The sequence below is a fragment of the Temnothorax americanus genome, unplaced genomic scaffold, assembly GCF_048541705.1.
Source record: "Temnothorax americanus isolate GAGA-0224 unplaced genomic scaffold, ASM4854170v1 Scaffold13, whole genome shotgun sequence".
NCBI lineage: Eukaryota > Metazoa > Arthropoda > Insecta > Hymenoptera > Formicidae > Temnothorax > Temnothorax americanus.
Window position 1 is genome coordinate 3100430 of NW_027509264.1, and position 19379 is coordinate 3119808.

At 36.3% G+C, this 19379-nt stretch overlaps 2 protein-coding genes across 3 annotated transcripts in view; one reads left to right on the forward strand and one right to left on the reverse strand.

Moving 5' to 3' along the window:
• The window catches only part of LOC143893839 (protein expanded), a 33181-nt gene that overhangs the window by 9725 nt on the left and 4077 nt on the right, over window positions 1–19379 (reverse strand). For both annotated transcript variants that reach the window (XM_077399589.1, XM_077399588.1), the window contains exons 2-4: window positions 13208–13257; window positions 3964–4119; window positions 3536–3638 (exon numbers count right to left, since the gene is read on the reverse strand). In XM_077399589.1, the coding sequence (XP_077255715.1) occupies window positions 3536–3638; window positions 3964–4077 (217 nt within the window). In that variant the 5' untranslated portion in view covers window positions 4078–4119; window positions 13208–13257. The remainder of the gene's footprint in view (window positions 1–3535; window positions 3639–3963; window positions 4120–13207; window positions 13258–19379) is intronic.
• Window positions 4296–10802, forward strand: LOC143893844 (putative sodium-dependent multivitamin transporter). Its single transcript, XM_077399606.1, has 9 exons — window positions 4296–5314; window positions 5488–5709; window positions 6149–6489; window positions 6994–7113; window positions 7511–7825; window positions 8393–8510; window positions 8747–9015; window positions 9268–9541; window positions 10091–10802. The coding sequence occupies exons 1-8, from the start codon at window positions 5204–5206 to the stop codon at window positions 9506–9508; spliced, it is 1737 nt and encodes a 578-aa protein (XP_077255732.1). The 5' UTR covers window positions 4296–5203; the 3' UTR covers window positions 9509–9541; window positions 10091–10802.

Genomic DNA, 19379 nt, shown 5'->3' on the forward strand with positions numbered 1-19379 from the left:
TTTTCTTGTATTCAATTTTTCTGACAGTTAATTATTTTGCGCATTATCTGCTCTTAAGAACAAAAATGTTCATAAAAATAAATACTTTCTAATTTTATGTATAACTTCTGCTCTCCCCCCTTTCTCTCTTTCTTTATAATATATCAAATTACACGTAGAATTTTATCCTGTACTCCGTTGCAAATTATAGGTCGTCTAAAATGGACTTAAGCCGCTCCGGTATTCCTCTTTCGATACGCTCACTCTTTCCGTGGGGAAGAGAGCACCTGTGTTACCCGAGGTATAACCTGGCCATTACTGGGGAATGTTGCCCGAAGGCTAACCCCGGCCCTCTCGCGTAATAATCCATCGGGACTATAGGGCCCATCGTATTCCCCCGGAGATATTCTTCGCAGTCACGGAGGGAGCGCACACGGCCTCCCTTTTTCTTCATCTCATTTGGATTCGATCGAGTCCGCATCGTGGATTTTTTAGTCCCTTTTGCCCCGGACTTTCGTCTATCTCGAATCTATCCTAGTATCCTTCTACGAATTCGCGTTTGCAAAGATAGAGTCGAAAGTTCCGAAAATTTTAAAGCCGAATATTTTTTTACGTAAACCATGTATATGTTAATTTTCGTAAATCGATTCCTCTCGTTATTATGTACATAAAATGTTGGTTATCTTTCGAATATGTCTCTCTCACTCTGACATATATATATGTATAATTTCAATAAAGTTTGCTATATACATTGTGTTTTACAATTAGTTATCTGCTCAACTTCTTCTACTGATACATGAATATACTATAAAAACGATTTAGTTCAAAGACTACACTAAATCGTTACTTGTTTCTGTTTGATATATTGCTCTTTGCTATACGTAACTCTTGATACGATCGTGTTTCTTAATAAATGCACATCGCACTTTGTAAAGAGCATCGGAAAAGTCGGAAAAGCGCATCTCTCGTATCGCAACTAGAAAAGTTCAACAATCGAGAGACTTCTCTCTCGTGAGCCCATCTGTTTCCCAGAAAGAAACAATGCTCCTTTTTTTTCCTCTCTCTTTCCACTTTCAGTATGGCGCAGCAATGCGTTATAACCATAATTACACTCGTAATCATCCCTGATTGCCTTGATCACCACCCGAAGGAAGAGGGAGAGATCTGAGCGGCTCTTTTCTACCTTCGCGCTCTCGTTAGCTATCTTCCACAGACGTGGACGCCATTCAGTCGCATACTTCTACCAAATCTACCAAAGATTAGATATTTCTTACAAAAAATGCAAACATGATAAATATTACGATAAACTTTATATGAGAGTGATTCATTTTGATAAATATTATAAAAATTAGATGATAGAAAGGAAGAGAAAAGAAAGAACTAAGGAAAAAAAAATAAATAATGAAGAAAGACCAAGAAAGATATCAAGGAAATTTATTGAGTCGATCGAAAAATTTATTTATTTATTAAACAATGTAACTGCAACTGAAATCGGTCGACTCTGATGGAACACAATATTAGAAAGAACTAAGAAATGTTACGGAGAAAATTTTTGAAAAATAAAAAAAGTGGAAAACAGGTTTCTTCTCTAAACAAAATCAAAGGATTTCACTGAACGCTCGGCGCGGAAGGTGTTGCTCGCGGTGGCGAGGTTCGTCGGTTGAGCAGGATGTGACATACAGCGTGGAGCGCGAGAAGGATATACGAAAAGGAGATACGGAGAGAGAAAGAGAGGAGGCGTGTTGAGGCCCTGTTGTGAGGCGCAGCTTTAACCTCGCCGCGATATATATCCCTTGAACCTGCGCCGGAGAGTATTTTCTGCCGTCTCTCTCCCTCTCTCCCCTCCGCCAGCTAGAACGGACCTTTTCGCCCCTCTTCCACCACGTCGTGTGCCAACGATCTCTGTCCTCGGCCGTCCTCCTTCCACATTCCTGTACGCGGGGCCCCGTACATTGCGCCGGAGATGCTCGACCGGGAGATGGAATACGAGAGGCCTTATACAAATCATCGGGCTACCGTCTTACCCGGGGCCCCGTTCTCCTTTTTTTTTCCTTCCTCTACCCCTTTCCGCCCGTTTTTCTCTTTCTACTCTATCTAGCCGCTTCCTTTCTTCAGCGCGCGTCTCTTTCTTCCGTCTTGCGGGCAACCCATTATCTCTCTCATTTATCGCATGCCTCGCCTCTCTATCTATCTATATCTATCTCTACCTCTTTTATATACATATACATGGTGAAACCATACACGTTCCTTTCCTCAATTATTTTCGTCTCGCAAATTCAAATCATAACTAGAATTTACCGCGCATTGACGTCCAAGCAGAAAATGTCATGTTTTCTGATTCGTTTTATTATTACTATTAATATTTGTAACACTAGGTTTAGTCATAAATTCACAGAAAGCGTGAATTTGTGTGAAAAAAATGGATACTCTTCGAGCATGAGTACGTGACGAAATGTAGTTTCTCAACAAAGAAATGTGACTGGAGTATATTTCTTTAACGGAAATTCTCTAGCGAGACAAAATCGTTGTACAAAATTTCAAATTATACAATAAATATGATTTTATATAATTATCGATTCAAAATCAAGAATAAACTTATGAGCCATATCGTTTTATCGATCGAGGATTACTAGAAAAAGAAAATTGAGAAGAAAAATAGGGATCCCACAATAGAATAAGAAAGAGGAAACGGGAAAGGCGAAAACCGTGGAAAGAAGAAAGAGACTAAAGCTCACTTGAAGAAGAGTTGGGTAGCAAAAGTTGGGCCCCGGTTTAAATCGCAAGACCCACCGCGAATCGCATAAGCCATAACGCGCATGCAGAGAGTGTGAGCTGCCTTTCTTCTTATACTTGTTTTTCAGGTGCATTTTTTCTTGTCATGCTATGGCTCGCGCGTCTCTCAAGACCTGCCAACTCAACCGAGTCCGATGATGGTGCCCCGCTGGAATGTAGAAGGGATGGGTGAGGTGGGATCTCGTAGGGCTCTTTGAGGACCCGGGAAGGCTTTATCCGTGGTGGGGGCCACCAGTCGGACCGGCTTGTCACGATTGGTGAGGGTAGCGATGAACGTGAGCCGTATGGTATGCAGAAAAACCTGACGATTAGTCAAGAGGGATCTGGACATCTCGCTAGTTTAATGTTTTCGCCATTTCACTGTTTATATCACTTTCTTCTGTCATAGAAAATAGATTCATAACGTAACATAAAAATCTATTTTTCGAACAGCCATTTTGGGGTGCATGCATTAAATTCTTCAGTTTTTACATTTTGTATTTTGCACTTTAAATTATAAAGCATTATAATATAATCAAGGAGGAAACATATTAATTTGTTGACTAAAACTTTGGTTTTTTACCGTTAAGGAAGCAACTCCAACAAACTTAATTTTAATTCTTAAAAAATTCTTATAATAATATTAAGAACATAAAACAATCTCTAGTTCTAAAGATATTATTCATTTTTATTATAAAATTATTAACAAGTAAAAGTAGACAAAATCAACAATTACTTTGTCCACATATAGAATAATAAAAATACACAAAAATTTACAACTCACCGGACAATATTGCCAAACCAAAAAGTTCGCAATCTCGCATGCCCTGCTCGCTTTGGAGAAGTGTGCATGTCTGCTTATAAACCTCCTTCACTCTCGACTTAGCCTGAAATAAAACGGACTATTTAGCATAAGAATTTCCAGAAATAATTCCTATAGACATTTTTCAGTCAGTTCTTTTTGGAAAAAATAATAAGAACAGTTCATATTTGAGTATTAAAAAATACGCACACATATAAATATATTCTATTATTTTCAAATTCTTTTCATATTTAATATTTCCAAAATAGTTATATTGCTTTCCAAGACAAAAGCATATTACTTCTTTATTTGTAACAAAATGATTTCATATCTTTCCCGCAATGATAGGTGTATCGGTAATATTACAATACCTTTCGACAATTGTTAGCGTAATTGATATTTGACCTCACCTCGACGATGAAGTAGAGAGGATCACCGGGAAGGGCGTGAATGGCGAGATAGCGACTGGCGGACACCAGGGGTTGAAGGCAAGACCGCGCAGCCGTGACACCGCTACCACGCATGCTGCATGCTTCATTTCGTCGCCGCTACGCCCAGCGTCCTCACTGCCAACAATAAATCGTAATGTCATATGAGAAATTCGCGTAGATCTAGCAAAAAAAAAATAATAAATGAGTTCTTGGTAGAAAAACTCATGATTAAAATATTCCCCCCTCCCCCTCCGACAATTTCACAATTTTCATATAAAGGTTTCTTCCAAAAATAGAAAGAAAAAAATATTATAAACGTCGATCGATGTAATAAATACTTTAATAAAAATATTAAACGTAAAGATAGCGGATATTCGCTGTTGGCGTGACAATATGAAAAAAAAATCGGCGGTGTTTATCTAATCTGGTGTCTTGTAACTATAATTATAATGTAGAAGTCATTGAAGATAATTGGACGGAATAACTTTGACCTTGAAGTTTCAGTACAGTTTCATATTAAAATGCCCTGAATATTCTCGCGAACGAAGAGTACGTACGCGCCTCTCTCTCTCTCTCTCTCTCTCTCTCTCTCTCTCTCTCTCTCTCTCTCTCTCTCCCTCTCTCTCTCTCTCTCTCTCTCTCTCTCTCTCTCTCTCTCTCACACACACACACACACAGCTTGAACCTTTCCGCTGCAGAAGCCGTATAGAAAAATCATATCCGCTTGCTCTTCGCTCGAGAACATTGATATATAAGAGCAATGCTCTTCTGAGAGTACCTGATTATTTTGCACTCCTGCAACCTTTGTAACAAATTTTCGTTATTATCTAGATTTCGTTATCAAGAGAGGGATTATAGAAAATCGGGCAAGTATATTTTAGAAGCAATATACCTGTACATATATTCAAGAGAATCATATTACATAGGTAGGAAATAATCATATAACGACTGTGTGTTCATTGATAGCGAAACAAACGTGAGATTAGATCACGCCAGAGATTATAAACGCGTTGCTTACGGCACGGTAAAAACGGCAATACGTTGATAAGCAATTCATATTTCAGACAACATTTGTTCGGTTCTCTTAAAAATGAAGCAAGTGCAGGATTGTTTTTCGAGAATAAAATAAATTAGATCGATTCACGAACAAAGCAGCGTCGTGCGCTACGAACGATTCGTTTTTAATTGGTGGTGCGGTGATAGATTTGTGACAAACATCATGGAAACGTTAACTGTAGCGGATTATGCGGTGATTGGTGTATTAATTCTAATCAGTTCCGGCATCGGTGTGTATTATTGGTTCACCGGTGGCCGACAGAAGTCGACTGAGGTATTTCTTGTGTTGCACACAATATTGTATTTTCATATCTTCTACCGCACACAATAATGCTTTAATAATTTTTAATTTCGATTTTTGATTGATTTATTAATTAATATTTTCTCAATGAAAAATACCTAAAAATATACAAAATAAGATAGCGTCTCATAAATGCATTTCTGCAGGAATATTTCATGGCAAACAAGTCAATGCGAGTGATCCCGGTAGCGATAGGTTTGATGGTTTCATATTTATCAGCAGTCAGTCTACTCGGAGTGAGTTCCGAAAATTACGTGTACGGTACACAATACGCTGTGATCAACATCGCTTATGGCCTCGCCACGCCGTTCGCAGCCTATTTTTATTTACCGGTATTTTTTAAACTAGGCACTGCGAGTGCTTTCGAGGTAAAAAAGCGTTAACACCATTACGCAAAATTCAAGATTTGTTTTGCTAAAGATAATATTTATTACTTACAAATATTTAATCGTTTTCGAAATATTTTTGTTCTATATCAGTTATATTAGACTAATGAAATGCTTAATGTCTTTAATTATTATTCGCTTAAAAGTAGTCGGAAGTATTGAATACAATCCTAAACTAAAATATGTTGTATAAAAATAAAATTAAGAAGAAAAATATATCTGTCAGCAAGAAAGTATCTACTAAAGTAAAAAAAAATATTTTACATTGGTTTTTTTTCCCCAATATTTTTTGACATGTTTTTTTTTTTAATTAACAGAACTATAATCGATAATTTTGAAGGTGAGATAGCGTTAAGTAGCTTTAAAATTTAATTGATCAAAATTGATTTGACACAACTATATATATGGACATTCGTTGCAGTATCTACAGAAGCGTTTCGGCACGACCACCCGATTAATAGCCAGTTTTGCCTTTTTGCTCCAACTGCTTCTGTACAGCGGTGTGGTGTTGTATGCACCTGCGCTGGCCTTAGAAGCCACCACGGGTATTTCAAAGACCGCAAGTGTGATTGGTTTAGGACTCATCTGCACTTTCTACTCGACGATCGGAGGTATCAAGGCAGTACTTATCACCGACGTTTTCCAGGGTCTATTAATGCTGACTGCCGTTGTCACAATTATCGCTACTGCGGCTGTTGACAACGGTGGTGTGGACCGAATTTGGCGGATCGCCGGTGAGGGATCCCGGTTGGAATTTGACAAGTAATTTTTTTGACTGACACAAAAGTCCTTCGAAAAACGTCCTCGTATTTGTTACCGTATATCTGCCCTAAAACACCGTTTGCGTTATATTTCTATATAAATTTTCGTTATTGGACATTTATATCTATGCGGGAATATAAATCACATTTTATATAATTCCACTTACAGTGAATGAACCCTTAAATCCTCAATTTCATTTGTTCCTTGTTTCATCATAAATTAATATTTTCATATGAAGAAAATGAAAAATTATCGCTATTTTAACTATTATAGAATCTTTATTTTATTTTTTATTGTTTAAAATTATGGTGATAGAGCAATTGCGACAAAGAAAAGTTATAGTGTTCCATAACTTCGTAATTTTCTAATTAATTTAAAATCGAAAAGGCTTTCGATGGATAATCGAAAGTAACACGTTGATTGATCAAGTGAAACGAATAAAATAAAGTTGTCATTGACCGCAGGAAGCATTTATTTATTTTAACTTTTTACGTATGCCCGCAGCATCTCTCCGGATCCAACTGTACGACATACCTGGTGGAGTTTGACACTTGGTGGTTTCTTTACTTACCTCTCCTTGTACAGCGTTAATCAAGTTCAGGTTCAAAGAATGCTGACTGTCAGGTAAAGCGGAGATTGACTTTAATTTCCAATTAAACGTAAATTAATAAAAAAATTCAAAAATAATAGTTGCATCATTCTTTCGTGCTATACTTAAGCAACAAAAATTCTTTGAGGAGATTACAAGGACTCGAAAATATTAAGAATTACATAAAATTTAAAACATAAGCTCTATTATAAATAATGTCAGCACGTGCATTTTTTTAGATTTTTTTCACCGGTTAGTTTTTCAGAACATTTATAACACACAGTTCAAGATTTTTTAATTAAAACTCCATCGGTATACGTGCAGGAATTTGATCCGACGGCCGACGTTGGAAGGTCCACATTTCCAAATCGTCGTTAAATTTTCCGCATATCACCAGAGCATCTTTAATTTACGCTATGTTAATTGTATTAGCAATCTAGCAGCCGCTCAGCGTGCATTATGGTGGAGCTGGCCGATGGCATCGATCATGTCGCTTACTCTGTGCTTTTCTGGACTAGCGATGTATGCGAAATATCATAACTGTGATCCACTCGAGGAAGGCAGGATTACCTCAAATGATCAATTGATGCCGTTGTACGTGATGGACACGCTGTCGGATTATCCCGGTGTACCTGGGCTTTTCATAGCCGGAATTTTCAGCGCCGGACTCAGTACCATCTCGGCCACGGTTAATTCTCTCGCCGCTGTTATTCTCGAAGATTATATCAAACCACTCTGTCGTATAAGGTAAGAGTCGTGATAACGCGAAATAATTGTAAACAGAGTTGTTCCGAAAAACAAAATTTGGTTTTAAGGCAATTTAAATCCCTCGGAAGAGATCCCCAGATAAATATTGTGGATAAAAATGTATTAAGATAATATAAGAATTATATTTTTGTGTAGAAATATTAAAAATGTAGCACAGGATAATACATTTGTTATACACGGTATTCTATCGAGATTTGAACATTTATAAATTAATACTTTATATCGTTAAAGTTAAAAGAGATAATTAATATTATACGTTCTCTATTACATTTTGATATTTTTCTCTCTTTATTTTTAATCTGGATTTCGTCGAGGCTGTTTCATAATCAGATGATCTCGAATGCATTTCTCTCTCCCTCTTCCTCCTTTTTCCCTTTTCCATTCGCTTCCTGTTTCCTCTTCTCCTTTTCTCTCTGCTTTTCCTTTCTCTTCCTCTTCCTCTCTTCTTTTTCCTTCTTTCTTTCCTCCTTCTGTTAAGAATTATCGATCAAGAAATAATAAGATCTTTGATATTCTAGAGCAAAGCGCGAACAATATTGATTACAGAAACAGGGAGCTATCTGCTACGGCGTCAATAATCATTAGCAAAATTTTGGCTATTGTAGTTGGACTATCGTGTGTGGCAGTCGCTTTTCTCGCACAATATCTTGGCGGGTTGTTGCAGGTATGTAAAATTTGCTTTCAGTACCAATTCACGTACAATAAAGTAAAAACGTGTCAAGCAAGAAATAGTTAATCCTATATAGAAAGATTAATTTAAATCGTCCAAAAATCGATTCCGCAATTCGTTAGAGAATTTTTTATACCGTAGAAAATTTGTCAAACACCCCTTTTGCGAAATGAGATATCTTAATCGTAGAGCGATCTTCTTCTCTCAGTAAAAAATTTATTTTTCTGTAGGCGGCTCTGACGATCTTTGGTGTCGTAGGTGGACCTATGCTGGGTTTGTACACGCTCGGCATGTTCCTCCCATCGTGCAACCAACGGGGCGCGATCGCCGGCTTCGTTCTTAGTCTCATGTTCTCCTTGTGGATAGGATTCGGACAACCGAAACCGCCGATTCCGCGGCTAGGTGTCTCAACGGACGGTTGTAAATTTAACAGTACCATTATGTATCACAAAAACGATGAGAAATCGTTAATTTATACAAATCTGCATTATGAACACCAGTGAGTAAAAGTTCAAGTAGATAGAGTTTTGTGTAACTCGGACTTTCGGACAGCTTAACTTTAAGCTTGTTAGAAACTGCTTAGAAAAATAGTCAATAACTTCTAAAAAAAAATTAACTTATTTCGACACAGTACAAGGAAAGCAATTTTTTTTCAAAAAATTCCTTTTCACACATTTCATGTTTCTGTATTATTACTTAATACGGTTGCAGCGACAAAGAAAGAGCTTTAATGAATATTTCTCGATTACAGAATGGAGGAAGATAAATCCTATTTCTATCTTTATCGCATATCCTACATGTGGTACTGTCCACTGGGATTTCTCATTGCCATAATCACGGGCTGGCTCGTCAGTTGGATCACAAGATGGATTTTTGGGGAAAGCCTGACCGAAATCGATTCTGTCTTGCTAAGTCCGATTGTGGCAAATCGAATAAAAAAGAGAAAAGAAATGGATAAATATCGCAATACGATCAACTTTAATAAGAGTTGAAGGCTTACAGCCTTATTCTTATAAATAATCGAGGTAAATGGCATTTAAACGTTTGCATTTCTGGTTTATAGAAACGTTGAATATTTATATCCCGCATAGAAGTACATTTCAGAAGAAATAGAAATATTTATGTCATAATATGCAAATAGTTAATGCGTAAAATATATATAAAAATATATCCGTGTATACTCTACAGCATGTATCAGCAAATTTTAAATTTTCTTCTCGTAAAGTTCGACTGTGACAATATCAAAATAAATAAAAATATAAAAGTTTCTGGTCAAAGAATATAAGCGTTTAAATTTTTCGTGTGTTTAATCTAATCTTAATCCGATAATCATATTTAACGTGAAGAAAATTTTTATTTCATACTTTTGGCTTATTTTTTCATGTAAAATTACCATCTCTCTCGTTTGACCGTATACCAATTTCGAGAAACATTCCGTGTATTATTTTAAACTTTTGTGCCTTTTCGTAGAATTCGGAACTAAGTGATAATTGCATAATAATTATGAATTAAATAATTGTATTTTATGGCAACATTTTCCTATACAATCAAGATAAAACATTTCTTTTATCAAGAATGATCAGATTGGGCCATTTCGCGCTGTGCGAAAATGCCAGCTGGGAGTCTCGCGACGTACAGACATAAACACTACGGACTACAAACTGCGCGCTGTACGCTTTACCGAAACGTTCGCAAATCACGATGGAATGCCGCCAGACTGGTGTGTACGCGCGCGCGCGGCGCGCGCCATACGGTGACACACAGAGCAAACGCAAGCAATGACCTGCGTCATGCAGTTCTTACGTAAGGAAATACCGCCGAAATAACGTAGCCGCCAAAATAGTAAATTCCAAACATCCATGTCAGGCAGGAAGGGAATTGTAAAAATTTCCAAGATCATGCACAAAAGACTTTATCCGTCAAGTATATAGACCTCGAGTTCTTAACGATTAATTATGCGCACAATAATATTGTTAAATTATAGTATCAGTACATCATAAAAATATTCTTAAGATGTTATAAAGAATGTATTAGACATGAAGTTAAGTTAAATTAAATATTATTGCTTATATTAATAGGAATATACGCTATCGCTATAAATATAAATCTCAAATGTTACTCTATGTAAATATATATGCGTGTTATGATCACATTTTACGGTAATTATTGTCTCACTCTCAATAATTAAGTTACGTTATAGTAAAGATAATCATCTGCAGTTGGCACGCGCTTATTATCATAGATGCGTCATGGGATGATCGCGAAAATTCGCACACGTCTAAATTTAAAACTAGAATTTTTAAGGATTTAGAAACGCTTGTCATTTATACATATGCTATAGATATTCGTAGTTATTCTTTGTCAGTTTTAATCTCTCATTCCCGCATTATTCCCTTTATTTCTCTCTTAATATACTTATTCCCTGTAAATCGATTTGTCATGTTATGTGCGAATTATGTGAGATACTAATTGTCGATAATAAATTACATGCAATCGCGATTCACAATTGGATGCAGTTGTGCAAGGAACAAAGCGATATTTTCGTGATTTCTATAGTTCTGTATCGATTTTTGTAGGGACAGGAAATTTTCTAAAAACGCATACAACACATGTAACTGGTATTTGAGAAGGACTATAGTTCGGTTAACCCTCCGAGGCTACATCTCTTTTTTTTTTTAATACGCCTCGGTGGTCGCCACCCCAGACGAATTCAAAGTCTCATAATTTCAATCACAAATATGTAATGGTACAGAACCCGAAATGTGCTCGAGGAAAAAACATATTGTATAATTTGGTCGCGATAAGGAATGTATGTACACCGAAGCCACACTGGGGTGGTCACCACCCCTATAATAATTTTCAAATGTTTACCAAACATTTTGTGCTTGCGGAAGATTTCAGAGATAATTTTATAGCCTCTTTTTCGCATTTTCCTTTTTTTTTCTTTATTGAGACTCATAAGTCGCCGCAATAAGCTGCGCTTGTCGTGGCGGTGTAAATTGAAAACGTGTTCCTTGTAATAAAAAAAGAAAGCTCCGTACAATTGGACGAACAACGGGAATGAGAGAATAAAGATGTCGTTCAAGCTGTCGGGCGCGAAATGGCTACCGGTTTCGTGCGTTTCTCGCAGGAATGCATCGCTCATTTTTACTTCTCGATTTAAATCAAAATCGATCTACTAAAGCCACATTGTAACCACTTTTTTTTCAAGTAACGTTACGCAAGTATTTTAAAACAGCTATCAGCATGTTTTGCCGCATATTCTAGTTGATATGAATTACAAGTATATAAAAGCAACTCTCGGATTATTCAGGAAAGCATTTCAGTGATAGTCTTAATATTAAAATAAGTATAACGTTAAGTACAAATTTACGATTTCTTTTTTAACGAAAAAGACGATGGACGTTTATTTACAAGATTTGAGTCAAGAATGTCCACAAATTAAACCCAAGACCAAATAGTAGAATTCATCAGGAAAAACTATCACCAGAAATAACTGATTCAAGCTTAAAAAATGTTATCGTCAAAAGTATTTAAAGATATCAAACTTAAAACTAAAGCTATGGCTTTGTTATCTTATCTGAAAAATTTGGTTTTAGATTGCTTGGCAGAACTTTTTATTTCTGGATAATCCAATACTAAAACTATTTTGGCTAGGAGAAATAACGTTTCCCTCAAAACAACTATAAATTGAGTCTATCCCAACAGGTCTTCGTCCGTGCTAGTATCCTTGGTGAAAGAATATTAAAATTTAAAAGCACATCTTGGACTTTATGAAATATTATTATTACCAACATTTTTAACCGAAGAATCAAGAAACAGCAAATGTACTGTATCGGCATATTAAAAAATTGAATATCTCGAAAACACACACACACAATACAATTCTGGAAATTTTGTCAAAGGGAATAATACTTATTTTTTGACAAGAAAGATATGGCAGTACCTATGAAATAGCCTTATTATGCATAATTTATGATATTGTGCAAAGCTATGACATATGCGGATGTGACTCTTCTAACGTTCTCGGCAATTAAATGGAATTACCGAGTTGCGGTATATCATCGTCGCAACTTGCATTCTCATTATCATATATATAAATTCTTCGTATGAAACACACACACAAATCTGTCTGTCGACGTGCGTAAGGATTGACTTGATCTCGGACTTGATACTCAAATGAAAGTAACGATATAGATAATAATTGTGAAATTTAATATTGATACAAAACACTGTCAAAATAACTCAATGGTTTATCTAATCTATTTAGTCTAGCTACGTTTGAAATCATTGAAGATCATTAAAGATTGGTATCGCTTATATCAGTTTTAGTTTGAAATTTCCAAGTTTTTGTACACAGTTCTTATAGCAGCAAGAGCGTTACAGCAATTATAGGTAAAAATCATATCCGCGTATTCTTCTCGTTCGAAATGTTCGAATTATAAATATAATTAAATTTCTTCACAAAGAAAATCTCATGAAAAATTTGACGGGTCAAAGAAGGTAAGATCTCATTGCACTTGTAATATCAACAATATTTGTCGTTTTGTTAAGTTGAGCGATAAATTTGGGAATGATTTCAATAGCAATAAATTCAGGAAATATTTCAACAATTAAATTATATTACAGAAAGAATAATTGTTATTTTATACAAAAAAAACATTAATTGAAGAAAGAGAAAAGTGACTTACCTAGATTCCTTCGTCTTCTGAATCCTCCGCCTGCGATTTCACGAATCCACCTGCAACATACACGCGAAAATTAAGTCGTAAATCATCTCGATTGTAATAATGGCTCGACGGCAAATAGTTATAATTATCTTAATTGTTCTCCGAGAGAGAGAGAGAGAGAGAGAGAGAGAGAGAGAGAGAGAGAGGGATGGAAGAAAAAAGAATGTAATCGCGGCACTCTCGAGAAGAGCGACGGTTTAAGCAATACGATCGTTTTAGAGTTCGTCATTGTTTTATTCCTTCGTTTATATTGGCTCCTTCGCGGAGATTGATTCAAGCCCTGAGTGAGCGAGAGATAGAGAGAGAGGAGCGGACTGTACGTTACGGACTTATTAAGCGCATAGTCATCGCGCGCGGTCGAGACGAAATCGAAAGAGCGGGTCCGTATGGGGACGCGTAGCTCGGGAGCTCGGCGGGAGCTTGTCATTATATTCACATTATAATCTCATCAGGATATTCCTCTGCTTAGTCGGACAGCCATACGAAAATACGAGGCCATATACCTGTGCCCTGCCCTGCCGGCTCAGCCCTATCCTGCCGTGCCTCGTCCTCATTCCACGTGCTTCACTGCTTAAAAGATCCAATGACACTATGCGTAAAGAATTTCTGCAGATACTCGAATTGTATTTCCGATTCATAAATATCATGTTACTTATCTAACCAATGCTCAAATTCTCCGTATTTTCTTAGTCAACTCTAATTACATCAATATCATAACGATAAGCAACACACGAGTTATTTTTGTCAATAAAAAACAATTTATTCCTCAAAATTTTTTGCCATATTTTGAAACGATAAAATACACTCTTTCTTTATCTCTTTATTTTTGTTTCTCTTTTTACAATAAACTCGTAATAATTACACAAAGTCAATAAATATGGATACAGCACGAACAACTTTCTGTAATTTTTTTCTTCAAATATATAGGATACCGAGAGATCTATATAATATCTCGACAATTGCTGATGGAATTGGATGTCATAAAAGTTAGCTAAGAGTTATCGAAGTTACACTTTATATTTCCGTCTTATATATCTTTTCACGCGTAACTCTACTTTCCCCACTCTTTTATAACACATTTGTATAATCGTTAATGGATCACCCTATATTATGCAAAGCCATCATGGAGAACCGCGATCAAAACGCTCCTCTATTTCATCCATTTTCCTTGTCATTGCTTATGCATCGGTGAAAGCCATCAACGATAACCTACTCCGACAGCAGCAACAGTTGCAGCTAGCGGCAGCAAACTTCGCGAAAGGAGGAATCCCAATTATACGCCCGAGCGTGCACTCTGTTATGTACAGTACTCCGCGAGATACTTGCAAAATAACGTGCATGCTGGTTTACTTTGTCGGAAGCACGAGATACGAGAGAAGGTAAGGAATGGAAATAGCTATAGGCTCAAGTTGAACAGAGAATATACGTTGACAATCGTCCAAATAACGAATTTTCGAGAATATTATTCGAAATCGAAAGATTTCTGATCTTGATATGTCTCATCAAATATTTTAAAAATGTATTTGTTTCTCTTACAACACTTTACATTATTATTTCAATTTTTATATATATTTTATGCTGGATACAAATACACATAGATAACAATTTTAAAAAAATTAAAAGATTTTAGATGTTTGAACAAACCTTCCAGAAAATATTTCGAGCATTCAAAACTTTCAAAATTTCTCATTTCATATATATAAATAATATTCAAAGTAATTCAAATCTTGATATGATTGAATTATTTGGGGACTTTCAGAAAGAAGAATCGATCATTGAATGGAGGACACGAGGAAAAATCTCGGATGAACGAAGAGAAACGGAGAAAAGGAGGAAGAGCGAGAGGAAAGAGAAAAGAGAAAGAGGATATATCTGTACAAAAAAGATACAGAATGAATAGAGCGAAGGAAAAGTAGCTGAAGAAGAGGAGGAAGAGGATAGATACAGATAACTCTTCGCACAGCTGTTTCCAGTTTCGCCTTTCTCCTTCTTCGTCTCGAATCTTCGTTTCTCCAGCGTCTCTCTTTTTTTTCCTTTTCGCCCTCTTTCTTTCACTCTGACTTCCATCTTCCTTAACTTCTCGTTCTCTTTTTTTTTTATCTCACTTCCTCTCTCTCCCTCCCTCCCTCCTCCCCCCAATCTCTCTCTCTCTCACACTCTATCTTCTCCTTCTCTCTTATATTCCTCTTTTATCCTTCTCTCTTCTCTGCTATTCACGTCTCATTTTATCTCTCGCTTCCTCCTTCTGTACGGCCAATTCTTCGTATTATACCAGGTTGTGGCGTGGAATGCGGGCGTCCTTCGTCCGCTTCAAGCCAACGTCCAACCGATGAGCCCCGCTAGCATTATCCTTCGTCGATCCTTCGCACGCGCTCCTTAGGGCTCGGTAAAATTAACCGGGAATACTCGCTTGAAAGAAATACCCGTTGAGAGAAATATCTCGCACTCTCTTCTCTCCGTCTTCCTTTAGTAAAACTTGCCGACGTGCTTGTGACGCGCTCTTTTGAATATATTGTTGATGAAATTATCGCATAGTTATTTTTGAGTGTAGCACATTAGGAATATCTAATTTAAAAATAAAAGTAATCGATGTTTCAATGTCTCGATTTCATTGAAAATGTGAGTTATCATTATATTCAATTGTCGATTATTTAGTGGGCAAAATCATGAATTGAAAAAAATCATCTTCTCGATGATATTTTTTTCGAGTCTATCGACTTGAATGTTTTGCCCCTAGTTTATTAATTGCATCTACGTTGCAATTTTTTATTGCTAATGTACTTTCGAGACGAGAGAGAAACGAAGCCTGAGTGTTAATAAATTTTTATTATTGTCCTAATTATAGTTATTAACAAGAGACCTCATAATTTCTCACTTAGAACCTCACGAAGGTCACCGATCGATGTCAAATTCAAGACTATTCGAGAAATTTTAAAAAAGTTAGAAATAGATTTATCTTTCACTCTAAATATCTTAAATTTGCATATTTTATTAGTCTTTTCTTTTAACATATCCCACGTGGTTTTGAATCGAAGGATTCAAAGTAAAATTGCCGTGAGACCAATTTTCAAACTTAATAAAAGCGGGAAGTTCGCTCGCCTGTATGCTTGCAGCAACATGTTTAATTTATCTGTTTTAGTAAACAGCCATCTTCTGTATACTCCCATTCGTAAATCTTGAGTATCACTCGAATCTCCACGGGCATTCGCCTTTCTTATCACGATTTTTTGTTTACACAATGGATTGCGTCGAATGCGTTCGCGTATTGCGTGGACAGCATTTTCTATTCTTACTGACCGCGAACGAGCCTCTCAAGGCCTATCATTTGTATGCGCCTAACTTTTTGAATCTTTTAATTATGCGAAACACACACATCGATTATATTTAACAAGTTAAATGTATATCTAATATTAAAAATATTATGAGCTTTTTTCCATTTTTTAAATAATGCGACTATAACAATACGGTTTTCAGCATCTCAAAATTGTGTATATAATCAAAAATTATTATTTATATATCGCTGTTTTAATTCAATATCAAAAGATATCTTTAATATTCAAAAATTTAAAGATATATTGCGAATTTAATTCTTAAATTTTATATTTTTTAATAAAATTGTGATGAGAAGTAATTATTGTTTTTTTACTTTATTTAGTATTAATGATCACTAAAAAATGTACGTTTCATCATTTCTTTTTAATTTAGAGTGCCAAAGTATTTTAAAATCATGATATTTGAAAAATGTTTGATGTCACATCAGAGTAGATTATGTCGTTCAAATCTGCATTGCCGATTCTCGGGTAGGCAAACGGGCAGCTATACGCGATACATTATCTCACGGTTAACGGCGGATGACACAATAGAGTGCATCGACACTCCATTCGCGTTATTCCGATAGCGTCCCACCTCAAGCTTAGCACAGATACACATGCTCGCTTGGATGCGCATAGAGAGCCCGCGAAGGTAGTGGTACTTTCACCAGGTAGCCGGATTCCACGATGCACGCGGATAGCCAAGAGCAGCCCACTTTTGAGATTGCATACCACTTGGGCACATACTGCGCGCTATGGCAATGTCAGAATTAAAATGTTAACTCTAATACGTGCTGTGTATTATAGATAGAGCACATCGATGTTTCAGATACGATGACGTTACTCTTATTTAAATTTGTATATTACAGAGAATTTTTTATTCATATTTGCATTATTTGCATAAAATTTCAGTAAAATAACATTGACAATATATGTTAAGCTCAGTCACTTGAAGTTGTGTTCGATCGGATGCAAAAATAACATCTTAATCGCGAATGTTTAAGCATAATTTATGGCCAAAATCTAGTTTATTATTACTTACTGTCAATTTATTGTTTAAAAACGCTCGTATATCTTTTTGTGCATCAAGGCAACGTATGACGTCAAAGGGAACAGAATTTATCTTAGCAGAGTTAACTTTGCCTTGACCTAATCCTGATTGAAGTCAAAATCCAAGAACCTTTCGCGAAGAAATTTTTTTGTCCCAATAAACTGATATAACTGTGACTTCACGCTCGATACGAAAAAAAACTTCATTACGAAGTTATGATAAATTATTCGATACGGCCTAAATCTATCGTATTAACCAAATGAATTTTTTGCTTTTCAAAGCTAGCAAAAAATTACATTTTGCGGTTAAAGAAACCGTCGCGTCGTTGCTTCAATCGCGGAACAAGAATCAATTCGTCTGTATACGTAAAATAGTTTGCATATTTCGCAAAATCGTTTTCAGCAAATAAAATTAGTATTCTTAACAAGTCCTTTTGTTGTCCATATAATAACTGACGAAATTTACAATGCGGCAGCGCGAAACGTGCGATGCCAGCAAATTTTTTTTCTCTTTCGCGTCCGGATATCAAAGAACTTTTGACCAATACGATTTAAAAAAATGCTAATAGAGAATGCTATCAAAAGTTCTTTCCTAATTAGCTGTATATTACCCCGTAAGAAATGTTTGTCAGTCATTTTTTTTACAATAATAATTATTATAACCAACGTAACAAAAAGAATTTTGTTAACTGTTTAGACACCTTTTCAAACATTTAATAAAATATCTTTAAAAAAAAAAAAAAAATCTGTCTATCACTTAATTATTCTATCAGTTCAATATTCCTGAAGAAACTAGATCGACGTTTTTCTAACGTAATTATGTATGCGAAAGCATATATCGCGAGTTTATTTCGTCATCTCCTATATGAGATCTAACTACATAAAGACTGCATGTCTCAGTTAATTTAATTAAAATAATCGCAAGTTTTTTTTTTTTTTTTTACTAAGAAAATGTACAAAAAAACCAAGATTTACGAAGTAACTCAATTAATTTACGAATGAAAGAAATTTAGATACTGAATAGACAAGAATATAAATATTCTAATATAGAATAGAAGTGTCTCTCTCGGCAATAACGCTTCGTCTTTCATATATCGACAGGACAGCGGCATTATTCCGATCAAATCGCAAACAGATTTAACGTATTCCGTGCTCCCCGAACAAATATTTTCGTTGCGGCGCGTACGCGCGGTCGGTTCTGCACGCCACGTCGGTTTTGCAAAGCAAAAAAAATCTCGGGTATTATTTGCCGGGTCATAACGGCCTCCAGCGCAGCCTCGAAAGATATTTTGCACCGGTTATTTACACAGAGCAAACACACACGGCTGGCCGTGAGCCGGGCCGAAGCCGCCGAAGGTGTGCGGGACACGCGAAACCGATCTGAGCTTGACGCATATAGCATGGGAGGGTTAATAACTTATAATATCGTTAGAACGTTAGGTCACGTAGAGCTCAAAACATTCCGTCGCCCTACAATGCAAGGCCGAGCAGGGGGCTCTTTTCTCTTCCTTGCGCCTCGTCGTGCCCGGAAACGCGGGCCGACTCGGATACGCTACCCCACGCCACTTCTGCAAGGTTTTAACTCCTTCAGTGCCACGCCCGTGTACACGAGTAATCAGATATATATCGCTCGCTTTTTTTTCAATTTTTGTTCGTTACGTCGCTTTCACGTTATTGTTACACGTTATGTTGTTCGTGACGTCGGACTACGAGGAATAAATATGTAATATCCTTTTACAAAGGTACGGTAAGCGATAAAGAAATGTGTTGTC

Coding starts and splice junctions, on each gene's coding strand:
- LOC143893844 (XM_077399606.1), top strand. CDS start 5,204: ATGGAAACGTTAACTGTAGCGGATTATGCGGTGATTGGTGTATTAATT. Junction 7,114..7,510: donor CAAAGAATGCTGACTGTCAG/GTAAAGCGGAGA, acceptor TAATTGTATTAG/CAATCTAGCAGCCGCTCAGC. Junction 7,826..8,392: donor AAACCACTCTGTCGTATAAG/GTAAGAGTCGTG, acceptor TATTGATTACAG/AAACAGGGAGCTATCTGCTA.